General features: G+C 40.2%; 1 protein-coding gene across 2 annotated transcripts in view; it reads right to left on the reverse strand.

Annotated features, from left to right (window-relative positions):
- Positions 1 to 25,787, reverse strand: part of MACF1 (microtubule actin crosslinking factor 1) — a gene marked incomplete at its 5' end in the record, with an annotated part of 306,545 nt that overhangs the window by 93,940 nt on the left and 186,818 nt on the right. For both annotated transcript variants that reach the window (XM_080921389.1, XM_080921388.1), the window contains 12 exons: positions 1,135 to 1,258; positions 1,445 to 1,621; positions 2,312 to 2,830; positions 4,399 to 4,623; positions 5,315 to 5,548; positions 7,484 to 7,633; positions 9,921 to 10,154; positions 11,700 to 11,849; positions 12,192 to 12,407; positions 14,299 to 14,448; positions 15,548 to 20,845; positions 24,700 to 24,835. In XM_080921389.1, coding sequence (XP_080777515.1) covers positions 1,135 to 1,258; positions 1,445 to 1,621; positions 2,312 to 2,830; positions 4,399 to 4,623; positions 5,315 to 5,548; positions 7,484 to 7,633; positions 9,921 to 10,154; positions 11,700 to 11,849; positions 12,192 to 12,407; positions 14,299 to 14,448; positions 15,548 to 20,845; positions 24,700 to 24,835 — 7,613 coding nt within the window. The remainder of the gene's footprint in view (positions 1 to 1,134; positions 1,259 to 1,444; positions 1,622 to 2,311; positions 2,831 to 4,398; positions 4,624 to 5,314; positions 5,549 to 7,483; positions 7,634 to 9,920; positions 10,155 to 11,699; positions 11,850 to 12,191; positions 12,408 to 14,298; positions 14,449 to 15,547; positions 20,846 to 24,699; positions 24,836 to 25,787) is intronic.

The following is a 25,787-nucleotide window of genomic DNA, read 5'->3' on the forward strand; positions in this document are numbered from 1 at the left end:
CCCAGTGTTTTCTCTCTGTGTATCTAGCTTGTGGTTTAAGATGTCAGCTCTCAGCTGTTCCTGCCAACATCCCTTTGCTCTGCTATCATGAACTCTATCCCTCCAGAATTGTAGACTGAAGTTAAATATTTTCCTTTCTAAGTCCCTTGGTCATGGTGTTTTATCACAGTAAAGTAACTAAGACACAGGGTTACTGGTTAGGATTTAACAAAGACCATAAGCTCTCAGGCCCGTCTCCTTCATCTCCCTTACCCACTTGTTGTAAGTAATTAATCTGATAAAATATTTTTGGTATACAAATTATATTTTAAGGTGCACACATATTATGAAATGACTACATTATGTTAGTTAACATAGCTACCTCACATACTTAGCACTTTTCATGATAAAAATATTTAAAACTCCATCCTGTTAGCAATTTTCAAATACATTGTGCACTGACTAAAGCCAGTATGATGAACCACTGACTACATCTTGAAAGATAAACAGAATGTCATCACTCATGGGAAGTCAGGTAAGAAACAGAAGAAATATCAAAGGCAATAAAATTTGAGAATGACAAATTTCCTTAGAAAATGAAAGAAACAAGGTTCAATGACAGAAGATTCTGGAAGGGTTGAAGCCATAGAGTGAAAGTCATTGAAAGTGTAGTAATAGAGTTCACGTTAAAATGACCTATTTCATAAGACCTTACACATGTATGTTGTATGTAGCTTTTGCTACCCCACCTTGTGTTCCCAGTGGGTCACATGCTAAGAGTTATCTCAGATCCATGGATTGAAGAAACACACACACACACACACACACACACACACACACGTGTGCACACTCGCGCGCCAGTTATTCTCAAATGTGTCCTGGCTAGCAATGACTGGGCATACCTAATTTGTCCTCTGCTAATCCAACCACTGGCAACATCTTTATTGATGGGTCAAGAACCAATTGGGAAATAGGACCCTTAGTGTCACTACTAAGAGATTCTTAATTAGATTAAAGGATCAGAACTGCTCCCTACATGTGTATATCCCCTGCCCTTAGCTTAGTGCTCTGGACACCTGTTCACACAGTTTGTTATGTACTACAAAACAAAGATCTTAGTAGACCTAAGGGGAGGAATGCTGTGCTGCTTTGTACCTGTAGTTTCTCGAATAGGCCTGTGGTCCAGGGCTGGCTCTCCTTCAATGTCCATTAGGTCATGAGCTGCTTTTTGAAGCTTTTCTACAGGTACTTGGTGTTCAGCCAGTTCTTCCTGCAACTGCTGCTTGCCCAAAACAATAGCAACAAAACAAAACAAACAAACAAACAAAATCAAAGAATTTATTAATTGGATCTTGCCTAAGACATCCCAACTAATGTATTTTTAGTAGTATTTACTTTTATTAGTTTCCTCTAAGCTATAAAATATTAAGACCTCAACACACAAATATGGTCTGAATCTGCCTACCTTTGTTGTTGCAAGCTGCTGCTGTAGGATTCCGGGGTCAGAGGCAACAGTGTCTGAGAGGAGCTTCTCCACACTGGCCTCGCAAGTCAACATCCAGGCATACAGGCTGTCAGCGCTGCTCTGGAATTGCTGATACTGGCCGAGCAGCATGTTCAGGTGAGAGCCCAATCGTGTACACTATGTCAAAGAAATAAAGAAGCTAAGTGAGCAGCATCCAGAATAGAGTCTTTCTTGGTCACAGAGAACTGCTTGTTACTCAATGGTTTACCTGTCTATAAGCAGGACCACCAGTACTTGTGCTATATACTCCATCTTACCCTGGAGATCCCCAGCAAGACTTAATGAGTTAGAGGACACAGCACCAAAGAAATATACATCAGACTATAGGTAAAAGGAAGGACATAAAGTTGGAAAAAAAAAATCCCATTTCTTGTGGTAGATTAGAGATGTTGACAAAAAGATAAAGAGTGGTGTGTAAATTCTAAACTTTAGGAGGAATAAATTTTTTCCCCAATTTTCAGGAAGATAAGGATTCATCCTACAATGAATTGTCTAAGAAAAAAACTGCAGTTGGCTTAAATTTTGCTGTGCTATGTCTCTTATAAGCCTAAGGTACTGGACAGGATGCAGGATGATGAGCACATCTATCTCCACCAGTGATGTGATAATACTCCCAACATTAACAGTACTAGGTGATAGACCATGGACCCACAGAGTCTGAATCTTTTTATAGCTGTTGAAACCCATTTCCTTTGGTTCAAATACACTGTGTCTTATGACTCGTATTTTGAGACTTAGAAATTACCTATAGTTGTTTGAGGACAGACATAATTGGTTCTCTGGAGGTTGATGGGGGTCTTTCCTTACCTTAGAGTGGAGAGTGGTGTATCTTTCTGTTGCATCCTTCAGTTTTTCATTCACTAAGTTTCTGGTGGCTGATGGCTCCTGGCCTTCCTCCAGATTGTTTTCTGTCTCTAAGACTTTCTGTCCTGAGATAGTCACAAATCTCAAGTCTCCTTTATGGGAAATGACATCTTCTGAGAAGCTTCCCTGCCGCTTTAGCAAGGAGTTCAGAGCTTCAGGACTGCTGGCTCCCTTATGCATACTATCCAGTTCTTTCTCAGACCGTTCTAGCCAGTTTTCAAACTCCCCGTGGTCTTGCAGAAACTTCTGCAGTTCATCTCGCAGAGTCTGTGTCTGCTTCAACTGTCCCTCTGACTGGGCCAGAGAAGCTGCATATTGCTCCTTAAGCTCACCTAGCTTCTCTTGAAGCATCTGTCGCTCTTCAGGTGTAAGATTGTGACCGTGTTGGTCCAGGAAGGACTGAGCTGACTGGGTGGCCACAATGAAATTCTGCTGCTGAGACAGCAATTCTTGGTGACGTGCCTGGTGAGTAAACAACCCCAAAGACCATCAGTAAGAAAACGTGGACAATTTGCTTATATTTACAGTTAGAGATGCTGGAGGTAGAATGGTCTCTACCTGTTTCAAAACACCACTCACTGGAGGGCCTGGTGTGGTGGTACATGTTTTTAATCTCTGTGAGTTCAAAGTGAGCAAGAGCTACCTAGTGAGACCCTATCTCAAAAAAACAAAAACAAAACAAATTAAAAATCCCTACAATGTAGGTAGATAATACCATACTTAAGATGAGATATGTGAATGCCAAAAAGATGTTGCAGTCCCCACTAAGTTATGCAATGAGTCGAAAGTCAGATGTGACTAATGCCCGCAGTGAGGTCCATAAGAACACACAGTAGAATGAGTGACAGTACAGTGTGGAAAGAATATCTCAATGGAAGTGAAGTCATGGAGTGCTGTTCAGAGGAAGAAGCTCTAAACTAGGATCTGAAGAATAAGAAAACAAACAAAATTAATTGAGAGCCATGTCTTCCTTTATATTTGACTTTTAAGAGGATGGAAAGTTTTAAGAGTAAGCAGCACTTCAGGAGAGTGAAGTGAAGAAAAATGAATGATGAGGTCAAGTAAGTATGAACCAATCTTCGGAGAGAGGTAAGTGAGGACAGGAAACCATATTAAAAATATAGACTTAATGTGGAAGGTAAAAGAAAGTTACTCAGGGACACAACTTCTTAGAAATAAGATGACTTAATATGGGAGAGTGATGGACAGAGAGGAATCTGGGATTACGAGTTTAGGCAATTATGTAGGAGTACAAAGAACAGGTTGGACAGACAGGCAGGTCGTGTCAGATTGGAGATTACAGAAGAATTTTGATCTCAGGTTGAAGTATGTGTGGTTACAGGTTGCAAAGAGGCAGTTGGAGATATATGTCAACTGAAGATAAATAAATACATGGAACTTGTCAATCTTAGTAACTGAAGTACTACTACACATGGACAAGGGTACCCAGGAAAAGCATATTGGTTTTTTGAGTGTGTATTTGTATATGTGCACATGTATATGTGTCTTCAGGTGCAGCCAGAGATCAATTTTGGGCGCTGTTCTTTATAAACTGTCTATTTAATTTTTTGAGTTACTCTTTCCTTTTTCCCTGGAGCTAGGCTATACTGTCTGGAACCCCCTCACTCAAGGAGTCCTCTCTTTATCTCCCCCATGCTATGATTACCAGCATGCACAACCATGCCTAACATTTTATCATGGGTTCTGATGAATAAATGTGGATTCTCACACTTGTGTTGCAAATAGTTTATCAAATGAACTATCTTCCCAGGCCCAGGAAAGCATATTTTGACAAATGGAAAGAGAACTGGGACCTATTAGGAGCATAACAGTATCTTGAAGGCTGGGCAAAGGAAAAGGATGAGTATGGTGAAACAGTGCTCCAGAAGCCAAAGAAGAATGCATTTCAACGACAATCAACAACATCCAAGCTGCTGACATACCAAAGACACAATCTAAAGCATTGATTCCTTTTCTAGAGTGATAAATTCCTTTCTAGAACCATGGCAAAGACAAGCTAATACCCTCACCTTCATTAATTCATACTGCCTGTCCAGTTTCTCTGGTACTTGGTTCACATCTACATAACCATCTGTGGCATCCAAGGCTTGTTTTTCCAGGCAAGCTCCAGAGAACTGCTCCATTCCTGGAAGGCAAGTCTGTGGCTGTCTATCAGATGACCCCACAGAAGTCACCCAGTCCAAGAGAGCGTCGATCTTCCTTCTGTTTTCTGCCAGCTCCGTCGCTGCTTTACTCTGAAATTCAGAGGAATGCCAGTGAGAACTATTAGGCACTCCACTCTGAGAGCACTGGTTCAAACACAGAGTGAGAGAGGATCTCTGGGTTAAAGAAAAAACAATGCTCTAGTCTGGGTGTAAATCTTTTCATACTAGAATCTCTGAAAAGTCATTTAAAATAAACTCAAGATTTTCTCAATAGCTTACTGTTTAAAGAAAAATATTTCAACAAAACAAAATGAGAAAATGTCAGGATTTAGAAGGGCCCTGACAACCTGCAAGGTTTCCTAAATATGCAGAGGTGATGCACTGGAAGAGTTAACACAGCATGGGCACAGTTCTTATCTGGTAGTTCTTCCCTGAAGGGACAACTGACTTCTGTCATCTTTATCTCAGCCAAACAAAATTCGTCTCTCAAATTCTACACTTTCAAATATTTACTTAAATAAGTCATATATTTGCTTATTTTAATATTCATCTTCAGGTAGTTTACTTCCCCTTCCTATGATCCCTACTCTCTTATTAGTACAGGAGTCTTAGGCTGAAGAAAGGATTCAATTCAACCAGCAGTACTGAGTAAAATCACTTAACTTAGGACTTCCCATTTTTGATTTGTTTCAGTTTCTTGTAGTCCCACACTACACACTATAACTATATGGCTGCCTGGGAACAAAGTCCGTGACCTCAAATGACTCCACAGATATATTACCTTCTCTGTCTCCTGCTGTAAGGCTGATGTCACTGCTTCCTCCAGCTCCTTCTGAGCCACCCGAGTCCGATCCTGGAGAACCTCATATTGCTCCTTTGCTTGATGAAGTTTTTCTCGAAGCGCTGTCAGCTCCTGAGGGCTCAGCTTGGTCTGGTTCTCTTCCAGGAACCCTTCAATGTCTTTGACAGCAGTGGCAAATGAGGTGGAGTGATTCTGAATGTCTCCCTGCAAATCCTTGAGAAACAAAGAAACAAAGATGATTGTCTTTAATTTTAGTCCTTTCAGTCTTCTATAAGACACACACACACACACACACACACACACACACACACACACAACTACTGACATTTTGATGATAATTTACTTATGGTTTATACCAAAGCAACAAAACAAGCATTCAGTGTTAAATAGTAAATCTTTTTACTTGGTAATGACTTGTCTTCAAAGAGAATTTCTTCTTTCCTTCCTTCCTTTGTTTGTTCTTTTTCCCCCCAAGACAGTGTTTCTCTGTATAGCCCTGGTGGTTCTGAAACTCACTGAGATCTGCCTGCGTCTGCCTCTGAGTACTGGGATTTAAGTTGGAAGGAGAAAACTGACTCTATACAGTTGTCACTGACCTTCAAAAACATGATGTGGGACACACACAAGGGGATAAAGGGGCAAAATGGAGAGATGCATTTGTAATAATGATATATAAAAATAAATTTAAATTTAAAAACACTGGAACTGGCAAGTGGAAGAAATAAAAGGATGATAGGGTTCCAGCAGAGTGAAGCCTGAGAATCTTGGATAGTAGACCAGCCAGTCTCCATAGTTGTACTTGGCACAGTTTGAGTTCTTCATAATCAACTATGATCTGAAACTATTAAATAAATATTTCTTAAGTTTTTCACATTTCCTAAGTGCACCATTCTGAAATAAGCGATGGAAACTCATTACTAGTAGGTGTGATGGTAACCTTTAAACCCTAGCACTTAGGAGGCGCTCAGTCTTCAAGAGTTCAAGGCTAGTTAGGTCTACATAGCAAATTCTAGGTTAGCCAAGGCTCCTGTCTAAAAAGAGGGGGTGGGATAGAGGGAGACTCAGAAGTTGGGAACATTTCTTCTTGGTGAGGACCTGGACTCAGTTCCTAGAATGCACATGGCAAATCACAACCATGCATAACTGCAGTTCCAGAGTACCCGACACCTCCATGGACACTGCACACATATGGTCATATCTGTACATGCATATAGGCAACATATATAATACACCCATAAACAGTAAAACAATTTTTTAAAATCACTTCATCTTACTCTACTCAGTCTTAGATGTGAAGAGCTCCTCTGTCTAATGCATCCAATCTGTGCATATTACTTGTATATTACATACAGGATCATCTGCTGAGCTGGTCTGGCACTGATATGCCAAGAATCCTCATTTCATATAACAATGGCAACAAAGGCAAGTGTAGTGATGATCTTATTACAGTATATTGTAATAACTGTTCTAATTTTAGTTATGGATCTATCTCTAATTGTGCCTAATTTATACATTAAACTGTATTATCCATATGTTCAAGAACAATGGATATAGTGTTCACTCGCATCTGCTTTTCTGGGACTGACTGGGAGGCTTAGAGTACCCACTCCTTTCTTTAGGGTTTAGTGGACAGGGAGACTACCCTGTTTTCCTAGTTATCATCTTTGCTCCCTAAGGTGGCCCACAAATCCAGGAGAAGAGTGAGAGCCATGTCTCTAATTCTCACTTTTACTAATCTTCCTCTTTCTTTACAGCCCAGCAGAAGGGGCCTCATTTCAATTCTTGACTATGTTCTGCTCAGTTCCCTCCTACTTTAAAGACTGAAGCAGAGTCCCTGCCCGGGTACACTTTCTACCTGCTACACCCTCATGAACTAACCCTGCTTTGTACACCACTTCTCAGTTTACCTGGCACTCTTTGAAGACAACTTTCTGGTATATGTTTTCATAAAACTTTATCTTTCTGCATATAGTGGTTACAAATTTCTTTTTTGTGCTAATCTGTCTATTTATCTATCTCTTCTACCAAAATGTAAACTTCATGAGGGCAGTGATATCTGTGTATCACTGGTATCGGCACTAAGCACTGTAATGGAGCCTTGACAAACACTTATTGAAGGAATGACAAGACAGATTAATTCCCACTGACCTTCAAGTCACTTTGGTTCTGCTGCAGAGCAGAAAGCTCTTGCTGAGAGGCTCCGCCCTGGTGCCTCGCCAGCGCTCTTTCTGCCTGCTCCACCCAGTTACAGAGATCCTCCAGCTTCTTATGGCAGGTGTCTTGTTGTTTCTGCAGAGTCTAATTAAAATGCAGAGGAGTCAAGAAATAATTAACTCTCATTTTACAAATACAAGTTAATTTCCTGAAATGTAAAACATGACAATTATATATCAAAGATGAAAACGTTGGTAGAAAATTGGAAGAGAAAAAGGCACAGAAATCATATTCTGGAAGCTCCCCTCATCTGGGCAGACTGTTACACGTGTGCGCAGTTCGAGTGACAGTCAGAGATAGTGGTACAGAGGTGCTCCTAGTATAGGTTTGAGCTTGGAAGCTCCTTTGGAGACTGCTGTCACCATCTTTGGAATGGACAATACTGAAACCACATGACAGTGGTAATGATGATAAATTTGTCTCCCTGAGAAGTTCTTCCTTTGAAATAAGAGAATTTGCTATATACATTAAGTCAGAAGTGTGGAAAGTAGCAGAATTAGAACAAAAAACCCCCAAGAGTCTGGATAATTGATTAGCCAAATGAGGTTCTTAATAATTGAACTAACTTTATAAATCAAATGCCACACAACTACAGAAGAACCATTAAACAAAATGATTACATGGCAGGCGTGAGGAGTGAGAGTTGGCTATTTTGAGGAGAAAACTGCCCAAGAATAGCAACTGTCTCAATCGTCTGGGTGTCTACACTAATATACCACTAGACAAGTCAGGGCCAGAGGGGGCAGAGGAATATGTTTCCATGCCTGATCCTTTTCCCACAAGTCATGTCAGTTCCATGACTAAAGCACCTGACTGAGCAACAATTGAGCATGATGTGTTCTCCTGATCATCCTTCTAGAAACAGATTCGACCAGATTGCCTTCTGATGGCATTCTGATGTCACAGTCACCTGCACTTACAAACAGGTACCCATGCTGGCCCTCACTCCCCCTTTTTATGAAAAACAGAAGGGCACTGGAAGAGAACTCCTAAGAGCTCTTCAGCTGTGAAACAGGATCTTCATGGGTTAGGATGAGTGCAGACTGAATCTGAAAAAAGCAAAGCAAACAAGTTAACGCACACACACACTCAGAGCAAATACAGAGAGAGGCAGAGCATTTCTGACAAGGTTAATGCACACTGTGGAATTAATCCCATGTTCAAAATGTTCACATGCAATTCTGTTACCTGCTGCAATTAAGTTCAAGGTGGCTCAGACCAATCTGCTTTATTAATTATCCACATGATACACTACACTATATAAAGGCTAGGTAAGAGCACTGCCCAAGTTCAGGTATGGAGAGCAAACTGAAATATTTCATCAGGATTTATTTCAATTTCAACATAGTCAAAATAATTAGGGGATGGAAGGCATGGACTAACCTAGTTTTCTTTAAGTTTGACACAAAAGCTTAACTATACTTTGCATAAAACAGGAGCCCTTGAGACAGATTTCCTGGGGATCATGACAATGCTGTCATTTGCTGTACACCAATGTGGTCAATGCAGAGCTTACAAAAGCATTTCTCAGGACAACCTATGTCTATGATGTTACTAGAAACTGAATTATATTGAATTTAAGTTTTGCAACATGAGACTTATGTAAGAATCAGTATGTTAATCAAATATATATATGAAAAGAAATTTGCACATTGTGTTCCACTGTGAAAAACTGGGCACTTCAGCATGTAGAAAAGAATAAGAAAATAATAATTTCAGTATACCACAAAACAAGGGTAGGATATGGTGGTTTATGCCTTTCATTACAGCATGTAGGCAGAGGCAGGGGGGATCTCTGTGAGCTCCGGGTCAACCTGGTCTACACAGTCAACTTATACTTCCCAGTGAGATACTGTCTATAAACAAAAAACAACAAAATGAACTAAAACAGTATTATCGTGATTAAATTCTTTGTTGGCTGTTTGTAGACTGTCAGAGAATCTTATTATGAATTACTTTAAAAGCCTTTTAATAAAACTGATTTTTCAGAGCCATTCTTATTGGTGTTCAGAGTATCTAGATGCTCCTCACAGGCTCAAATGAATGCTGGGAAAGCAACAGGAAGGAAGGGCCAGCTACAATTTTCACGTGTAAAGTTGAGACAACAGATCACAGGAAGAACAGAGTCTCACTAAAGTGAAAACACTTGCACATGCAGTTCACACACAAACATATATATTCCCTCAGACACACAAAACAAGAAAAAAAGCCAGATAGTTCTCTCAGACCAGACCACATTGGCCTGTGTGACATGAAATTTCAAAGTTGGTAAAGCCAGGTTTCTAGAATCATGATAGTTGGAGGCAGGCCAGAAAACCCCTAGAATATACCCCAAAAGGCAAACTGAGCTCAGTTGCTGGTTCAGTCTGACCTTGACCTGAACTTCTTGCTGGACTTGCTGAAGATGGCCCTGCACCACATCCATCTGAGCGGCAGTGTGTTCCACAAGGCTCTGGAAAGACGTCTGTAATTCACTCAGAAACTGCACCATCTGCTGATTCTGCTGAAGAGACGGGTCCTGTGGGTTCTCGGATATAAAGAGCTGAATATCCAAAGTAAGAGCATCCAGCTGAGCCTTTCTTTCGGTCATAGACTGTTTCATATCCTAAGGCAAATGGGGAGGAAAAAAAAAACAAATATCTTTTATTTCTCTAGTCACAGAAAAGCTACTGTTATTGAGAATTAAAGGTTAATATTCTACATTTTATAACTGGCTACACAAAGGAGAACTGCCAAGTCTCATTTTTTGTTCTTTGCAAATTCCCCAAACAAGGCACTAGTTGCAAGTTTGCTGCCATTGCTGGACCTGGCTTTACCATGCATTAAGCTTTCAACTTTTTTATATTAACAGCACTATAGTATTGCTAACTCACATTTTATGACTTAGTTTTGTTCATATTTATTTTGGCAGAGCTGGGACCTGAGGCAGCCACTGAGCTGCATCCCAAGTTCTTTTGTATTGTTTAAGAGTCTTACTACGCTGTTCAGATTAGCCTTGAACTCATTTTATAGGTGAGAAAGGCCTTGAATGTGTGGTTCTTTTAGCTCAACCTCCAAGGTAGCTGATATCAGAGGCCCATGCCACCAACCCTGGCATAGTTAAAAAAAAGTTTTGGAAAATACAACATTAATTTCTGATGCAAGGTTCAAGATATAGCTCAGTTGTTAAGAGCACAGGATGCTTTTCCAGAGGACCCAGGCTCAACTCTAGCACCCACATGGTAATAACTCTATCTCACAGAGATCTGGTGCCCTCTTCTGGCCTTAGTGAGCACAACAAGCACACAGTGATAAGTCATACACACAGGCAAAACAACCTGCAGGTAGGCTGAAGCACCTGTTTTATTTGTCCAATAAATAATTGGTAAGGCAATACTGAGGAAACAGGACACTTACTTTTATTCACTAAGAAACACCTTTTTATTTTTAGGTGGCTGGAGAGATGGATCAGTGGTTCAGAGCACTTACTGCTCTAGAAGACACTGAGCAGCTCAAGGTCATCTGTAACTGTTTCAGGGGATCTGACTCCCTATTCTGGTCTCCATGGGGACCTGCATGTATGTGGCACACATACATACACACTCAGGTCTCCATAAATATGCATAAAATTTTAACAAATCTTCGTAAAAAAGATTCTTTTACCTTGTTTTTTTTTTTTCAAGACAAAATTTCTCTGGCTCACCCTGTGAATCAGTGGAGCTTATTAAGAAGAAAAGCCTCTCCCTATATCACGTGTTTAGAAGTATGACTTCCTGGCTTGTGTTTCAATGCACCACCATCTAGTCTACAGAAAAACCTGGCCTTCTTATACTCTAGGTCAACAATGAAAAGCTCTCCACAATTTGTACAAGATTGGAAACCAGGCAAAAGAGAAACAAGAGGCAGACTCTAGTTGCTCAGTATAAAATAGATATGAAATTGGTAATATAAAGCCATACCTTGGGCTCTCAGAGAATAATTTCAAGGAGAAAGAGTCATAGGTTCCGGACCTCTAGGAGTATAATAATCTTAAAAATTAAACATAACTCATCTAATTTCTAAAAGGAAGATTTGGACTTTCTAAGAAAGGTTAAGTATAAAGATGGGTTTAGCACTACAATGACAGGACTATATAAATTCAGGAGTGTGGTGGGAACGGTGGAGAGCTGACCTCATGCTGCTGGAGAGTGTGGCTCAGGCTGCCGGCATCAGTCTCAATGGCGTATCCCTTGCTGCTCACAGTAAGACTGGTTCTGCCAACCCAGGCTCTCAGATCTTCGAGTTTGCCTTCCAGTTCTTTGTGCCACTTTAACACTGTGGTCTAGGAAATACATAGCAAGTCAGACAAGACCTCTCCAGATCTACCCAGGCTTTGTGAGAGCCTTTAGGAATAAAACCAAGCAATGTACCAGGGCTGAAGAAATGTCTGGGTGGTTAAAAGTATTTGCTGCTCTTACAAAGTAACTGAATTCGGTTCCTAGCACCCACAGAAGCAGCTCAGAAACATACTGTAACTCAAGTACCAGGGGATCCAGTACCTTCCTTCTGGCCTCTTCTGGCCCTGCACTTACATGCACATAGCCTTCAATAGGCATATGCATAATTAAAAATAAATCTTTAAAAAAAAAACTCACAAAAACCAATACCCAAAACAAGATACTACCTTTTTTGCTTCCACAGCGTTCTGGAGGTGGAGGAATCTGGAACTCCAAGAGTCACTGACAGAGCCTAGAGACTTCTGAAGATTCTTGGCATCTTTCTCTAATGCCTTCAACAGCTGAGCAGGAACTTCTTGTGGCTGACTGATAACAATCTGATCCACACACTCCAATTCCTGACTCACCACGGTGGACAGATCTTTTAATTCCCTGTCTAATACCTGAGGGGACAGAGTAAAGTTACCCCCAAAATCAGCAGCAGCATCATGCCCATTTATCAGTGGAAGAGCACGTGCCTACCTTTTCTGAGGCCTAAATTCAATCCCCAGTACAGAGTAGCAGTTTTACCCCTGGGTATCAACTGTGTACAAATGTGTTAGCTCACCTCACATCTACGTAAAACTTAAAAGATGGCTTTTTATGTAGGCTCCTTAGTTTAATCACTAATTAGCATTCCTCAGTATTAAACAATATGGATTGTTTTGTTTAAGCCACCAAACAGAAATAGGAGAGTGGTTAGGACTTAGATTCAGGTTTTTGACTCAGTGTAATACTCTGTCCACTACACCTTGACTCCTCTCTAAGACCATCAATTTTCCTGTTCCTAGGCAGCAGACAGGTAGAATTAATGTGCTTCAAGGAAAAAGAATCCAAAAGGACAACTCTTTGCATCCAGATTCTAAGAGGAAAGAACTAAAAAATATAAAAATACCTGAAAACAGTCTTCCCACTCAACTGTCCTATGATATTCTTACTTCTCAAGAGAGAACCAGCAGTGGGCAGTGAAAAGTCTAACAGTGTTTTGGGGCACAGCCTCACGTCCCTGTTAGCCACCTACTTATACTACATACTGGATCTTGAAAAATGAGGCAAATTTCTGCAGGCTCGGTCGTCTTCATTTCCATCTTCAATTCTAGTGGGTGACTTAGTTTCCCTTTCAAGGCTGCCTTTTGATTCATGATTTTTCTTAAGAGCCGGCTACTATCTATTAACAATTTTTCCTCCCTTCTCTTCTCCAAAATCCACTGAAAACATTCTATGTCCTACCTCTTTTCTTGCCTGCAACATTCAGTAATCACCTGTCATTTCATGTAAATCTTACATCAAATGATTTCTTACATGAAATCATACATCATTTTTTTTCCCCCAAGGTCATCTATGGGTTAGTCTTCACTGGACTATTTCTGCCCTTGGTTCTTCCTAGAGGTCTTTTCCTTCAGTTTCTGTAAGGTCAGTGTTTCTTGGTGTTCTTGGAAACTGACACAAATGCTGCTGATTTTGGAATTGCCTAAAAATTTGCCTACAAAGCCTACATGCAGGGATGGGGCCCTGAGGAGATGGGGTTGAGCCCAACATGTGGGAAATCATTCCCATTATTCCAATTAGTCTTCGATTTCCATGGATGGGTGGGTCAAATCAAGGAAGGTCAAATGAAAATGAAGTCCATGGTTAATCACTGTCATCTAATCCTCTGACTTCAGAAAACAACCCTTGCCCTCAAGCAGATGCTTTTTTCAGAAGACCACCCTTAGTTTAGAAGTAGGAATAAAACATATGCACCTACTATGCTACTGAAACAAGTTGACAACCTGTAGGTTTACTTGTTTCTTACACTTTAAGCAACTTACAACCCTTTATGCATATGCACCTGCTTTATGGTGTTAGTTACTCTAAAGGAGCTCTAGGGACTTATGCAATGTGACTTCACCTACTGAACTTTGGGAACTCGTATTCTGAGGTTAGCTAAAAGAAGACCTTTTTTAAAAAAATTATATCTTATTAATTTGTGTGTGTGCGTAGGCCTTTCAGTGCTGGGATTAAAGGGATGTATTTCCTTGCCCAGCTTACTTCAATTTTCTTAACCAATCACACTTCTTTTGAACTTAAGTTTATTAAATCAAAGATCATATAGGTAGTACATGTCTACCCAAAGTATATTCAAATATGATTCTTAAAATTCTTACTTGTTCTAGCCCAGCATATCCTACAAATACCTAACAAGGAGTCTAAGGTTTTCTTTCAGTGGGTTTTTGCAAACCTTGAAATCTTCAGGGTAGCTAGCTAGAGGCCATCTGAAAGCCAGTGGGCATGGAGGAATGTTTGGGTACATACCTTGGCCTGACCCAGTAGATTCTGCAGCTCTGCCACATTAAGCTCCAAAGGTTGAATCTGTTTGGTTCTCATTTCAATGTCCCGCAACAGGGACAGATAAGAGACCAGTTTCTCATCGTGTTCTAAACAAAGTCTCCGGGTAAACACATTCTGTCAAACCAAAGTAAAACTCATGAAGTTCTATTGGTTTCCTTAAAGTCAGCTTTTAAAATAGAAGCAATTTTTATTACACATAAGACAGGATGAAATATGTTATTTTGATTGAGCCATCTCTAAGCAATAAACAAAAATCATTTTATTGACCTTCTCAGAAAGCAGAAGCTCATAATTACTAATAAATAAGCACCATTTAAAAACACTTCTAAAAGCCATTCTGATTTCAAGTAGTATCACTCTAATATTTCAAATTAGCTTCAGTGTTTTTAATTTCAGAACTCTAAGGCTGAGATAGATCTGGGCAGTATATGAGTTGTCCAGGAAGACCCGATTTCAATGCTAGAGTCACAAAAACAGTTAACAAAAACTCATACAATTTTTAGAGACATTCACAGGCAATGCCTAATTTCCCAACAACTATTTTATGGATAATTGAATTAGTTAACACACAGAATAAGTATCTATGTATATATGTGTGTAACCTTTGTATCCAGCTGAGAATTATAGCGGTGAGCTAGGGTTGAGGATACATAGTTCAGCAGTAGTAGAGCACATGCATAGGAGGCATTAAAAAAATCATAGCATTAAAGCTATTTATATAGTTTTGTTTCTTTGTTTTTGATTTTTTGAAACATGTTTTCTCTCTGTATCCCCCTGGGTGTCCTAGAATTCGGTCTATGGATCAGGCTGGCATCAAATGCAGGGATCCACCTGCCTCTGCCTCCTGAGTGATAGCACTACTTACAGTTTGGGAACCAGTTTCTCTGGTAAACTAAAAGCAGACCTTATCTTTTTTCTTCTTTTAAAAAAGGATGTATTTCTTATTATTAATTTGTGTGTGTGTGTGTGTGTGTGTGTGTGTGTGTGTGTGTGTAAAAACAAAGTAACTAGCCAGAAATGATGGTGGGTGTCTTTAATCCCAGAATGGGAAGCAAGAAGACTGCCACAAGTTGGAGGCAGCTCAGGACACATAGTGAGCACCAGGCCAGCTAGTGTCACATAGCTAAGCCCTGTTTCAAAACCACATCAAAACTAAGCAAACAAAAACACCCAAGCCCTAATAAAACAGAACCCAACACATTGGGATACTTGCCTGAGTTGCTCTGCAAGGCGCTGGGTTTACACCTTCGCTCCCCTTCCCACTGGGTACAGCCATGAAGGGGGCTCGTTCATCTCCAAGGAACTCTTTGTGCTTCTCCTTAGGTATCGTCTCATCCACCGCCACTGCAGAACATGGCAGGGACAGTGGTGTTTCCTCCCTGACTTCATAAACGGTGGGGATAATGACAGTGTCATGCTGTCTTGTATTCTCACTCTGAACTGTCCTTATGGGCAGTTGCTCTGGAAGAAGAGATGCCAAGTCTCTGGGTCCTGTTTGACCCATTCTATCTTCAGAGGACCCTTCTTCTGTGTCTCTAAATAGGGGATCTATTACTTCTAGAAATTTTGTTTCTTGAGTTGTTATTTTAGATTTCTCATGTCCACAAAACTCACGAACCATTTTGCCATCTTCATGAAGACCCTTTATATCTGAGGAATCTAGGTAACTGATTCCTTCCCTATCTAAAGTAGAAACTGTGTTTTCTTTCAGTGGATGAGCTCTTGTTGAGTCCATAGGTATTTCTTGATGTAACTTTTCTTTATAATTTTTGGATGAGAAAATCTTATCTTTGGTCTCTGCAGTCTTAGATGTAATACACAGGTCTTGGTCATCAATAGTCTCCTGTCTTGTAGTAATTTGGACAGCCATGTCTCCTTTGGAAATGCAGGGTATGTCTGAAATTTGGGATTCTCCATCTGATTCCTGGGAGTTCAGTCTTTTGGGTCTTGGGATCTCAGAAGAGATTGATTCTTTCTGGACAGTACTAGCAGTTTCTTGAGATAATTTTTCTCCTTGTTTTAAAATTGAACAGCGGTTGACAGTTTTCATTTCCCCTTCGCTGAACAATGTTAAAGCATCTTGATTTTCTAGGGAAGCATCTTTGGATGTCATCTGGGAAGGGAACCTTTCAATTTTACAAATAACAGAAATGCTAGCTTCTTTTCCCTTGTCATTTCCAATCATCTTTATAGACTGGCTCTTTACAAAGGAGTCGTGTTTATTACCAGTTGTAACTTCCTGGTCCAACTCTTCCTCAGAAAAAATTGCTGCCACTTTGCTCATGTGAACACTTTCCTCCCCACCCATCTCTCTCCTCACATCTCTCGTACTCACTGACTGCTCACTCACCAGTCTGCCTGCTGTTTCATCAGAGTCTTGTCCCTTTGAAGTCATTCTCCCTTGACACTCTCTTGCTTCTTCAGCATCCAGGCCAGAGGTAGATGGATTTACGTGAGAAATCATTTTTATTTGTGTCACTACTTTCTCCCGCTCTACCTCTGTACATTTATTCCTGCAACTTCTAGCTTCCTCTAGTTTCAAATCAGAAGATTCTGAACAGGGATGTGTCACCAAAATTTGGTATGAAGATTCACCCTCAAGACCACCAGGATTTATGATGCTAGCAAATACTTTATTGTCTGAAGAAGCTTTCTCCTCATCTTGAGGCTGGCCCTCCATCTCTAAAACTTTCCCTCCCTTTTCTGCCTTTTCCCCATTAGAAACCCTTACATTAGCCTTTTCTTGAGCACACTGACTTCCAATTTGTAACACTCCCTCGTGTTTCTCTTTATCATAACTCTCCCCGGTGGCCTTCCTAAACTCACATAGTAACTCCTTTCTTAGAAATTCACCCTTCCATTCACATACTTCAGTCCCACCTTGCTTCCCTAAGGTTACAGGAATCATAGTTGCCAGTTCAGGGCTAATCAATCTTTTCCCAACAGCATCATTTAAAGTCACTCTTTGATCACTATATATATCAATAATTCCTCCAGCTAACACCTGATGAGATGCAATAATACTGGCCATGTTTTCGTTTAATAGTTTTTGTTCCAAAGCTGATGCCAGTGTCACTCTTTTTCCTGTGGCCACATCGATGATTCCACCAGTGTTCGCCTGAGCTTCCAAAACCTTCAAGGTAGATGCAAAGTCTACTCTTCCACGCTGAATTGCTTCAGACAGTGTTAGCACTTCGTTGCTCATCTCGTCTTTAATATTGGAGAATGGAATTACTTCGAGATATTTCCGTCCAGATTCAATGTCAATCCTACATTTCTTTACCAGTTCTGAGAAGGGAATAATTGTGCAGCTCTCAGGATCCACAACCCCAGGCACCACTCCTGAACGCAATTCTGATTTATTAGCTAAGGATCCTTCTTTGTTAGCTTTTGCCAAGGATAATTTCTGGCCATAAACGAGATCCCCCAAGTTTCCACTAAAGTCCAGAATCTCTTGGATTTCTCTTTTCAAGTCTGGAGAAACGAGATCTAATTTTATGGCTTCTGATAAGGAAAGAGCTTCCTTTGTTTGAGGATGAAAAAATTGATGGTGGTTAAATTTCTCAACTTTTCTGAGATGCCTGGCTACATCTTCACCAATCAAGCCATGTGTAAAGGCATTATCAACAGAAAGTCTCAAGCCAGATTTATGATGAATGATACCACCATCAAGTACCTGCTTAGTCAACAAAGAGACAGCTTCTTCTCTCTCTATAAGACCTCTTTCAATGGACTGCAAAACTGTTAGTGGTGCTTTACTTTCAGGGTCCATAAGCCCTGTTGTTTCCATTTGTAGCCCAATCAATCTCTCTTTAACTGCTTTTTCAGCACCTCTGCCTTTGGCAGCCTTTTCCAGAGTGCTAAGTTCTTTTTGGTCAGCAGTGTCTACCAAACCAAGATTTGAGGCCAACGTTACTGAAAGCTTTTTGCCTCGTTTAAGGTCAACAATTCCACCAGTTATCACTTGTCCCTCTAAAATCCTTGTAGCTGTCTCCTTGTCAAGAAGTCCAGCTGCCACAGCCTCCTTCACAGAGCACAGGGAGTGGGTCCTAGGGTCTAAGATACCACTTATAGCTTTGTCTGACAGAAGGACATTATATAATAATTTCTCATCCATTAGACCTTCACCAATGACTTCTTCAGTTGTCAAAGACTCACAGGTCTGGGAGTCAAAGAAGCCCCGAAACATGTTCAATTTCCTCATAAGTTTCACAGCAGCATGGCTAGATACAAGGCCATGGGCTATTGCTTCATTTAGTAAGAGTTTCTGACCTGTTTCTTCATGAAAGATACCACCATCCTGTAGCTGTGCAGATAATGTATTTAAGGTAGCATCTTCAAAAGGAGAACTACATAATGAGGAAGGCTCACCATTACCTTCTGTATCAGCCTTTTCTAATACCACCATCTGACCGTGTCTCTGTTCTTCTTGACCTTGTCTGTGGCTACCCTTAACCAAAAGTGCTTCATTCAACTCTGTCTCCAAAGAATTAATATTCACATCATATTCTGACTTCAAACTTACAGAAGTATCTACCTGAAATTGTGATGTTTTATTTTGAGACTTTATGAGTGGTATTCCAGTTTCACTTGAAATACGGTTAGCTCTGACAGTCTTTGCTTGTTCTTTGTGACATGCAAACAAAGACTTTGAGGGAGCTTGGCATTTTAACTTCTCCGTAGAAAGGTCTTTGTTAAGCACCAAGGACATACCTTCAGATTCCTCAGGACTTTCTACAAGGAGGGAATCTCCACTGATATTTTCCTTGTTCAACATTTTTGTTTGCTCTTCCTTTCTACTTCCTAACAATGGCCTTTGTGGCTCTAAGTTGACTTTATTAATGATCTTCAAACTGCCAACATTTTCAGTAATGGCTTCTTGTTCTCCTACAAACAGCTCCTTTTCAGGGCTCTCTGCAGAAGAGATAATAGAACTTTCACCTTTAGCTTCAGTACAGTTTTCCTGACTGGAATAGTCTTTGTTCTGAGAAGGAAACTGGGATTCACAGGGCTTTCTACTATGCTTAGTACTGGAAATTTGAGAGATGGTTCCAGTATCCAATTCTTGTAATTCCTTGGAAGTGTCAAGTCTGTGATGCTGAATTTCAAATACTTCTGGAAGACCTACTTGACAGTCATCCCTGGATGTTAACATCTCCACCAGCTCTTGATCCAGCAGAAGCAGCCTCTGTCCAGTGTGTGCATTAATGTAGCTGTGAGTCATCAGCTCAAACAGCAATTTCTCTCCATGGCTGGCTCTTGCCTCTCTTTGGCATGACACAGGTGGTTTACCAGTAGCAACGCCTACCTTGCTTTGTTCTGCAGAGTCTGCTAGTTGTATGTGGGGCATCATGTCAGGAATACAAATTGACCTTAAGTTATTGGCAAGATCTCTATCTAGGATACCACTCTCTGTTGCTTTTTCCCAGGACCAAATCTCTGTGATTGTTGGTAGAAAAAGAGCCTCAATTTGCTGCCGGTTATGGAGGATTTTATGTGCTAATTCACTAGATACAATACCTTGTTCTAGAGCATCTGTAATTGGGAGGATCTCTCCAGATTCAGGAAATAGTAACCCCATAAATGACCAGAGAGATTCCAGAATTACAAGAGCAATCTTAGCAGCTACTAGATTATTGGTCACTGCTTCATCAATCGTCACCCTATCCCCTGTGACGGTATCAATGATGCCTCCTGTCCGAAGCTGCCTTATGAAAATAGCACAGGCCATATCTTGGTCAATCAAATTATGTCTCACAGCCTCTTCCACTGTAAGTCTGTGCCCTGTTCTTGGATCTACTATGCCACCAGCAAATAGCTGAGCTTCTAGCAGCCGGACTGTGACTTGCCTATCTATCAGCCCTTCCTGAACGGCACGGAAAATGCTAACTTTCCGACCTGATTTCAAGCTCACCATTCCCCCTGCCAACTGCTTGACAGGCAACAATTTCAACCCTGACTCTTGATGGATGATACATCTCTGCATCAGTTCCAGCAAGCCAACTTTTTCAGCTGTGTTGGGGTCTATCAAATTCTTGGATGATCTCAGGTGAGACTGTAATTCTGAATGAAGCCATGATGCAATGAAGCCTTGATGAAAAGCTTCTTCCAGATTAATACACTTCTCACTAGGGGGGAGACTAAAACCTCCAGTTGCCAGGTGAACTTCTAAGACTTTCAGTCCAAGTCTCTCCCCGATTATTTTCTTTTCAATTGCTTCCACCACAGAAAGGGAACCTGGGTTCCCTGTATGCCTGCTTATTAAAGACAGAGAATCCCTTAGTCCCAGGAGCTGTTGGTACATTGGAAGGTTAATGAGATTTCTGGTGAGACCCTCTTCCAAAGAGAGCTGTTCACTGTTCTCAGGAGCAATGAGGCCAGACATGATAACCTGGGATTCCAGGAGCACTAGGCCTGTGTCTTGGTCAATGAGGCCCTTTTGCATGGCTCTGAAGATGGGGAATATCTCCACTGTGCCTAGGTCAATCACCCCAGCAACTGCTCTGTAGCCCTAAAAGAAAGAATTAAAACAAAAATTGAATCAGAATCAATGGCAAAAAGCATAACTGTTGGAAGAGAACCACAGTAGATGAAATTCTGATCACAAGAAAAACCTACCCTGAGTAAGCCCCTGTATAAAATACCAAACTGCAAGCCAGGCCATTCATGCTAGGAAATAATTTTTCTAAACTGCCAAATGTTTAATACAGCCAGAAGTTCAGATTGCTTAAAGGATGATGGCAACACTAAGCATATTTGAGTAACACGCTTCATTTACAAAGTAGCACATAGCGAAAAGAAATACAATAGCTTTTTAGGAAAAAAATATCCTATTTATTTATTTATTTATTTATTTATTTATTTATTTATTTATTATCTATCTACTTATTTAGTGTATAGAGTGTGTGCATGTGTATGCATGCATGTAGGTATTCAAGAGCCACGGCACTCATGTGTAAGTCAGAGGACAACTAGTGGGAATTAGTTTTGTCCTTCCATCATGTGGGGCCTGGTAGGCACTTTTACTTGCTGAGGCACACTGCTTGCTCTGGATGGCTATTTTTAAAGATTTTATTTTTTACTTTTTAAAATTGTGTGTATGGGTGTAGATGAGTGCAGGTGTCCTAGGAGCCCAAAGGTCTATTAGTCAAGCAATGTATGCTTGAGGGTTAACTCTCTAGGAGGCCAATGCTAGGAAGACCTGAAGGAGCAAGTCAAGGGAAAAACTGATCGTGGAACCACTAGAACCACTGCTTCCACTCCAGGCTAAAATAGATAATATAACAACTGTGATGACAAGAACCACTTAGATGTATTGAAGGATGACATAGAATCTTCACAATGATCATCTAAAAGACTCATCTTAGTTTGCATGTAAGAACATAAGACACACGCTAGGTAACTTGCCCAAGGTAACAAAATAAGTGAGTTCCAGAAACAGACCTGGTCTCTCTGGATAGTTCTGGGAAGTATGAAACAGTGAAGTCACACCTTAAACAGTAGTTATTCTCTAAATTCAAGGAATAAGGTAAATCTTATACATTGTTAAAATTACCTTTGTAAATTCTAGAATTACTAAATTCTCAGTTTAAAGCCTTTTGTTTCAGATTCCAAACCATTTGAAGAGTTTAGCTGCTTGACTGCATGATCGCTTGCATTGGGCTCTGTTTAGAGCTCTTTTTCCTTTTGCTTGTTTTCTGAGACAGGATCTCGCGGTATGTGGTATAAACTATGTGGAGGAGGTTGGCCTCCAACTTCCCAGCAGCAGACTCCAGCCTCTGCCTCCAGAGTGATGGGATTAAAGGGCAGACATCACCATGCTCTTCACTCATTATCTCTCTTTGGGCAATTATTATTTTTGGATTTTTAAAAACTCATAACTTGGAGAGATGGCTCAGCAGTTAAGAACATTGGCTGTTTTTCCAAAAGTTCTGCGTTCAATTCCCAGCAACCATATGGTGGCTCACAATCATCTATAATGGGATCTGAAGTCCACTTCTGGCATGCAGGTGTACATGCAGATAGAGTACTCATAAGCATAAAATAAATAAAAACTCAAAACTTATTCCTACATAATCTAGACTTAATTGTCAACTACTTCCCTGTCTACTAACAAGTGAACTTCATTTCTATACTCAGTGAGGTAAACTATATAAAAAGCATAGTTTTTCTTTATATGTATGGGAACAGTATCTACAATGCAATGAATGGGAAATGAATAAATAGATAACGTGTAGGAAAACCTTTAACACTGTTAGGCCGTAGCTTCCACTTTAAAGACCAGACAAGAACTTCAAGCTTGAGGACTGCATATAAGAACGAAGAATGGAGAGTAAAGAGGGATTTGGCTCATTTCATTGTATATGCTCAATTAATGGCATAATTTCTCATGCTATGAAGTATAGTATTTGCTATTCTCCCCAGTCTTTAATTTCTGTATTGCAGGGTTCAATTTATATAAATGAAACACATATATCATACAGATCTACTATGTAACTATTTTATAGAGGTTGAAAAAAAAGCCCATTGGTGTATGATTGTGGTGTATGATGTGTGTACACACACACACACACACACACACACACACACACACATATATACACACATACAAATAAACATATATATTTTTGAAAATCCATATGCTGGGTGTTTGCACACACCTTTAATCCCAGCACTTGGGATGCAGAGCCAGGAGGATCTCTAAGTTCAAGGCCAGCCTGGTTTACAGAGCAAGTTCCAGGAGCTACCTCAGAAAAAACAAAAACAAAAAGAAAAAAAAAAAGAAAAAAATCCATATAAAGCCTGTTGAGAAAAAGATAACAAAAGGAAGACTGTATTGACATTTTCCAATTTCTTCTGCCAGAGTTATAATCTCAAAAATGCTGACATTGAAAAAAAGCCTGGAACTGAGCCAAAGAGAAAAGCCTTCATAATTCCTTCCAACACCCCAACTTGAGGCTAGACAGGCAGCACTGAGCTGGGAAGTAATCCAGAGAAATCCAGTCTACCAAACATGGACATTCTGACTAGATGAGCAGTAAAAGACAGGAAGGAAAGAAAACAAACGGCTTCTACTTACCCACACTGCAGAGCACGCCTCAGGCAGATAGGAAACAGAGCCTTACGGAGCAGCTCAGCCGTATCACATACACAGTGTAAGCTTGGTGTTAGCGTCCAGCATGCGACTGTTTGTTTTTTGCAAAAAAGAACCCCAAACAGGTCTTCCTCTTTTCCCTTTGTGCATTTGTGCTTAAACTCCAAAGGGTTAGTGAAACTTGTAAGCAAGGATGTCAGTTAATCAGAACAATACTTTACATGAAACACACACAGTACAGGGACACATCATGCTCAATGTAGTGGTGCTCGGCAGCTTGCCCTTCTTTTTTGCTTCCCCTCCCATCCATTTTTAACTTTTCAAAATGAGAACTGGATGTTCTCAGCAAGCAATTGTTAAAACTTTTCACATACTCCCTTATATGGTGAAGCAACAGCCATTAGAGTGGCTACCTTACACAGAAAATTCTACACCAGCACACTCTTCTCGAAGATGAACTATCAAAGCAGAGCTGGTTCTATCCTGTAGACTTTATGAATTTATAAATTTATATCTGTGTTTCAGAATCAAGACATATTTTGTTTGAATAATCATTTTTGAATCATGTAGACCAAATGTGATTTACCACGTTAGCCTTCCCCACATAAACTGGTCATTGCTTCACAACATAGGAAATAAGCAGGCAAACACACTGTATATCCCAGAGGCACATGGATATAATTTGGTTAAACATACACACATACAAGTATCCAGAAAGAACTCAAGACAATCAACAGCAATTATAATGACTTCCATGTGGTACAAAGATGAAGGTGAGGTGAGAACTGGTAATGTGCTATGTGATAGGATGACCATGGATGGTGAGGGGAACCAGCGTCTCAGTCAGTGAAGTTCCCTCTCCCTGGTCCCTCTACAGAAGGAGGGGGGTTATAATCATGCTCTTGCAAATATCCACAACTCTTGATGACAATGTCTCAAAGGAATATAAACTTATTGACCTGTGATCAGATACAAATACAGAATTTAAATTCTCATTAACTGTCTTCCAATATGCAATGGTAAAATGAGGGTGGATGCAGGAGTGGACCAGATACAGAGGGGTTGCTGTAAGTACCCTCTGATATTTTTGACTGACCAACACATCATGGAACCCCAGTAAAGAAACACATGACAAATGGCTGCTAAAGTGAGGTTAAATATTAAGTCCCATTGGTCATGGCAAGCTAGTGAACACAAGTCTCAATCAGCAAAGCCACTTTCATACCATTTAAAAGGCTTCCATGATATATGGAGCCAAAAACTACAAATACCTTTTGTTCTGTCTGCTGAGCCAACTCGCTTTGGAGTTGCTGGAGTTGGTTTGCGGAGCCATCACAAAGGTCATGGTAAGTCTTGTTCAAGGCACTCAACTGCTCAGAAATCAGTTCCTTCTCTTTTTCGGAAAGCCTGAAGGATGAAGCATACATTTCTCTCAGGGGAAAAATTCTCCAAACTATATTCAAAACTGCTGAGTAGATTGTCTAGATACAACCAGTCTCCTAAACTCAACTTTGGCATCTCACATGTATCCTATGGCTCTTAGTGATATCAATGCTATATAACTCTATGCTTATAGATTTGCAGTTGCAATTAATCAAAATGAGCTCCTTGCTTCCTTAGCCTAACTCATACACAACAAATTCGGACACTGAAATAATATAAAATCATTGTACATTTAAATTATTAGACCTCAAGATGTATGATCCTATTTCATATATTTTTACTCCTATAGTTATTCACATTTTAAATAAATAAATCTCACTTACCTATTATCTACCTAGTCACCTTTAATTTTTCTTATATTAAAGCCTTTGTATGTGGATGTATTTGTTGAGCACATTTCTCATCACACCCCCTTTCCCTTGTCTCCTTTCCTAATCTTAGCCATTTTTGTTTGGTTTGGGTTTTGTTTTTAAGAGATCAGGTCTCTATGTAACCCAGGCTGGGTGAGTTTAAGCTGGTGACCCTTCTGGGTTAGCTTCCTACAATGGGATTATCACCATGCAATGCTTACCTAACTCCAAGTTTTAGTATTCAACCACATTTGTTTTAGGTAGGCAACAAGATACTGTCACCTAATGTCAATGTCACCATGTGTTTGTCAGCACAGGCATTCATTTTCTGTCTTCCTAGAGGTTCACATCTTGAATCTGGTGAAACCTAAAAGTTGGTTGCCTTCCCTATACTAATTCTGAGAATGAACTATGTTTATTTATGATACAATTACCTACAAACCCAAGCCTTCCTTGGCTCTTCAAACTGCTCTAAGTCCATCATTTTCTCTATTTATCTTCAGTTTATCTTTAGCATCTAAACCCTGTGGTAGATTTTCTTAATCAGGTCCTTAATATTATTCTTG

Source organism: Micromys minutus, assembly GCF_963924665.1.
Source record: "Micromys minutus genome assembly, chromosome: 9".
NCBI lineage: Eukaryota > Metazoa > Chordata > Mammalia > Rodentia > Muridae > Micromys > Micromys minutus.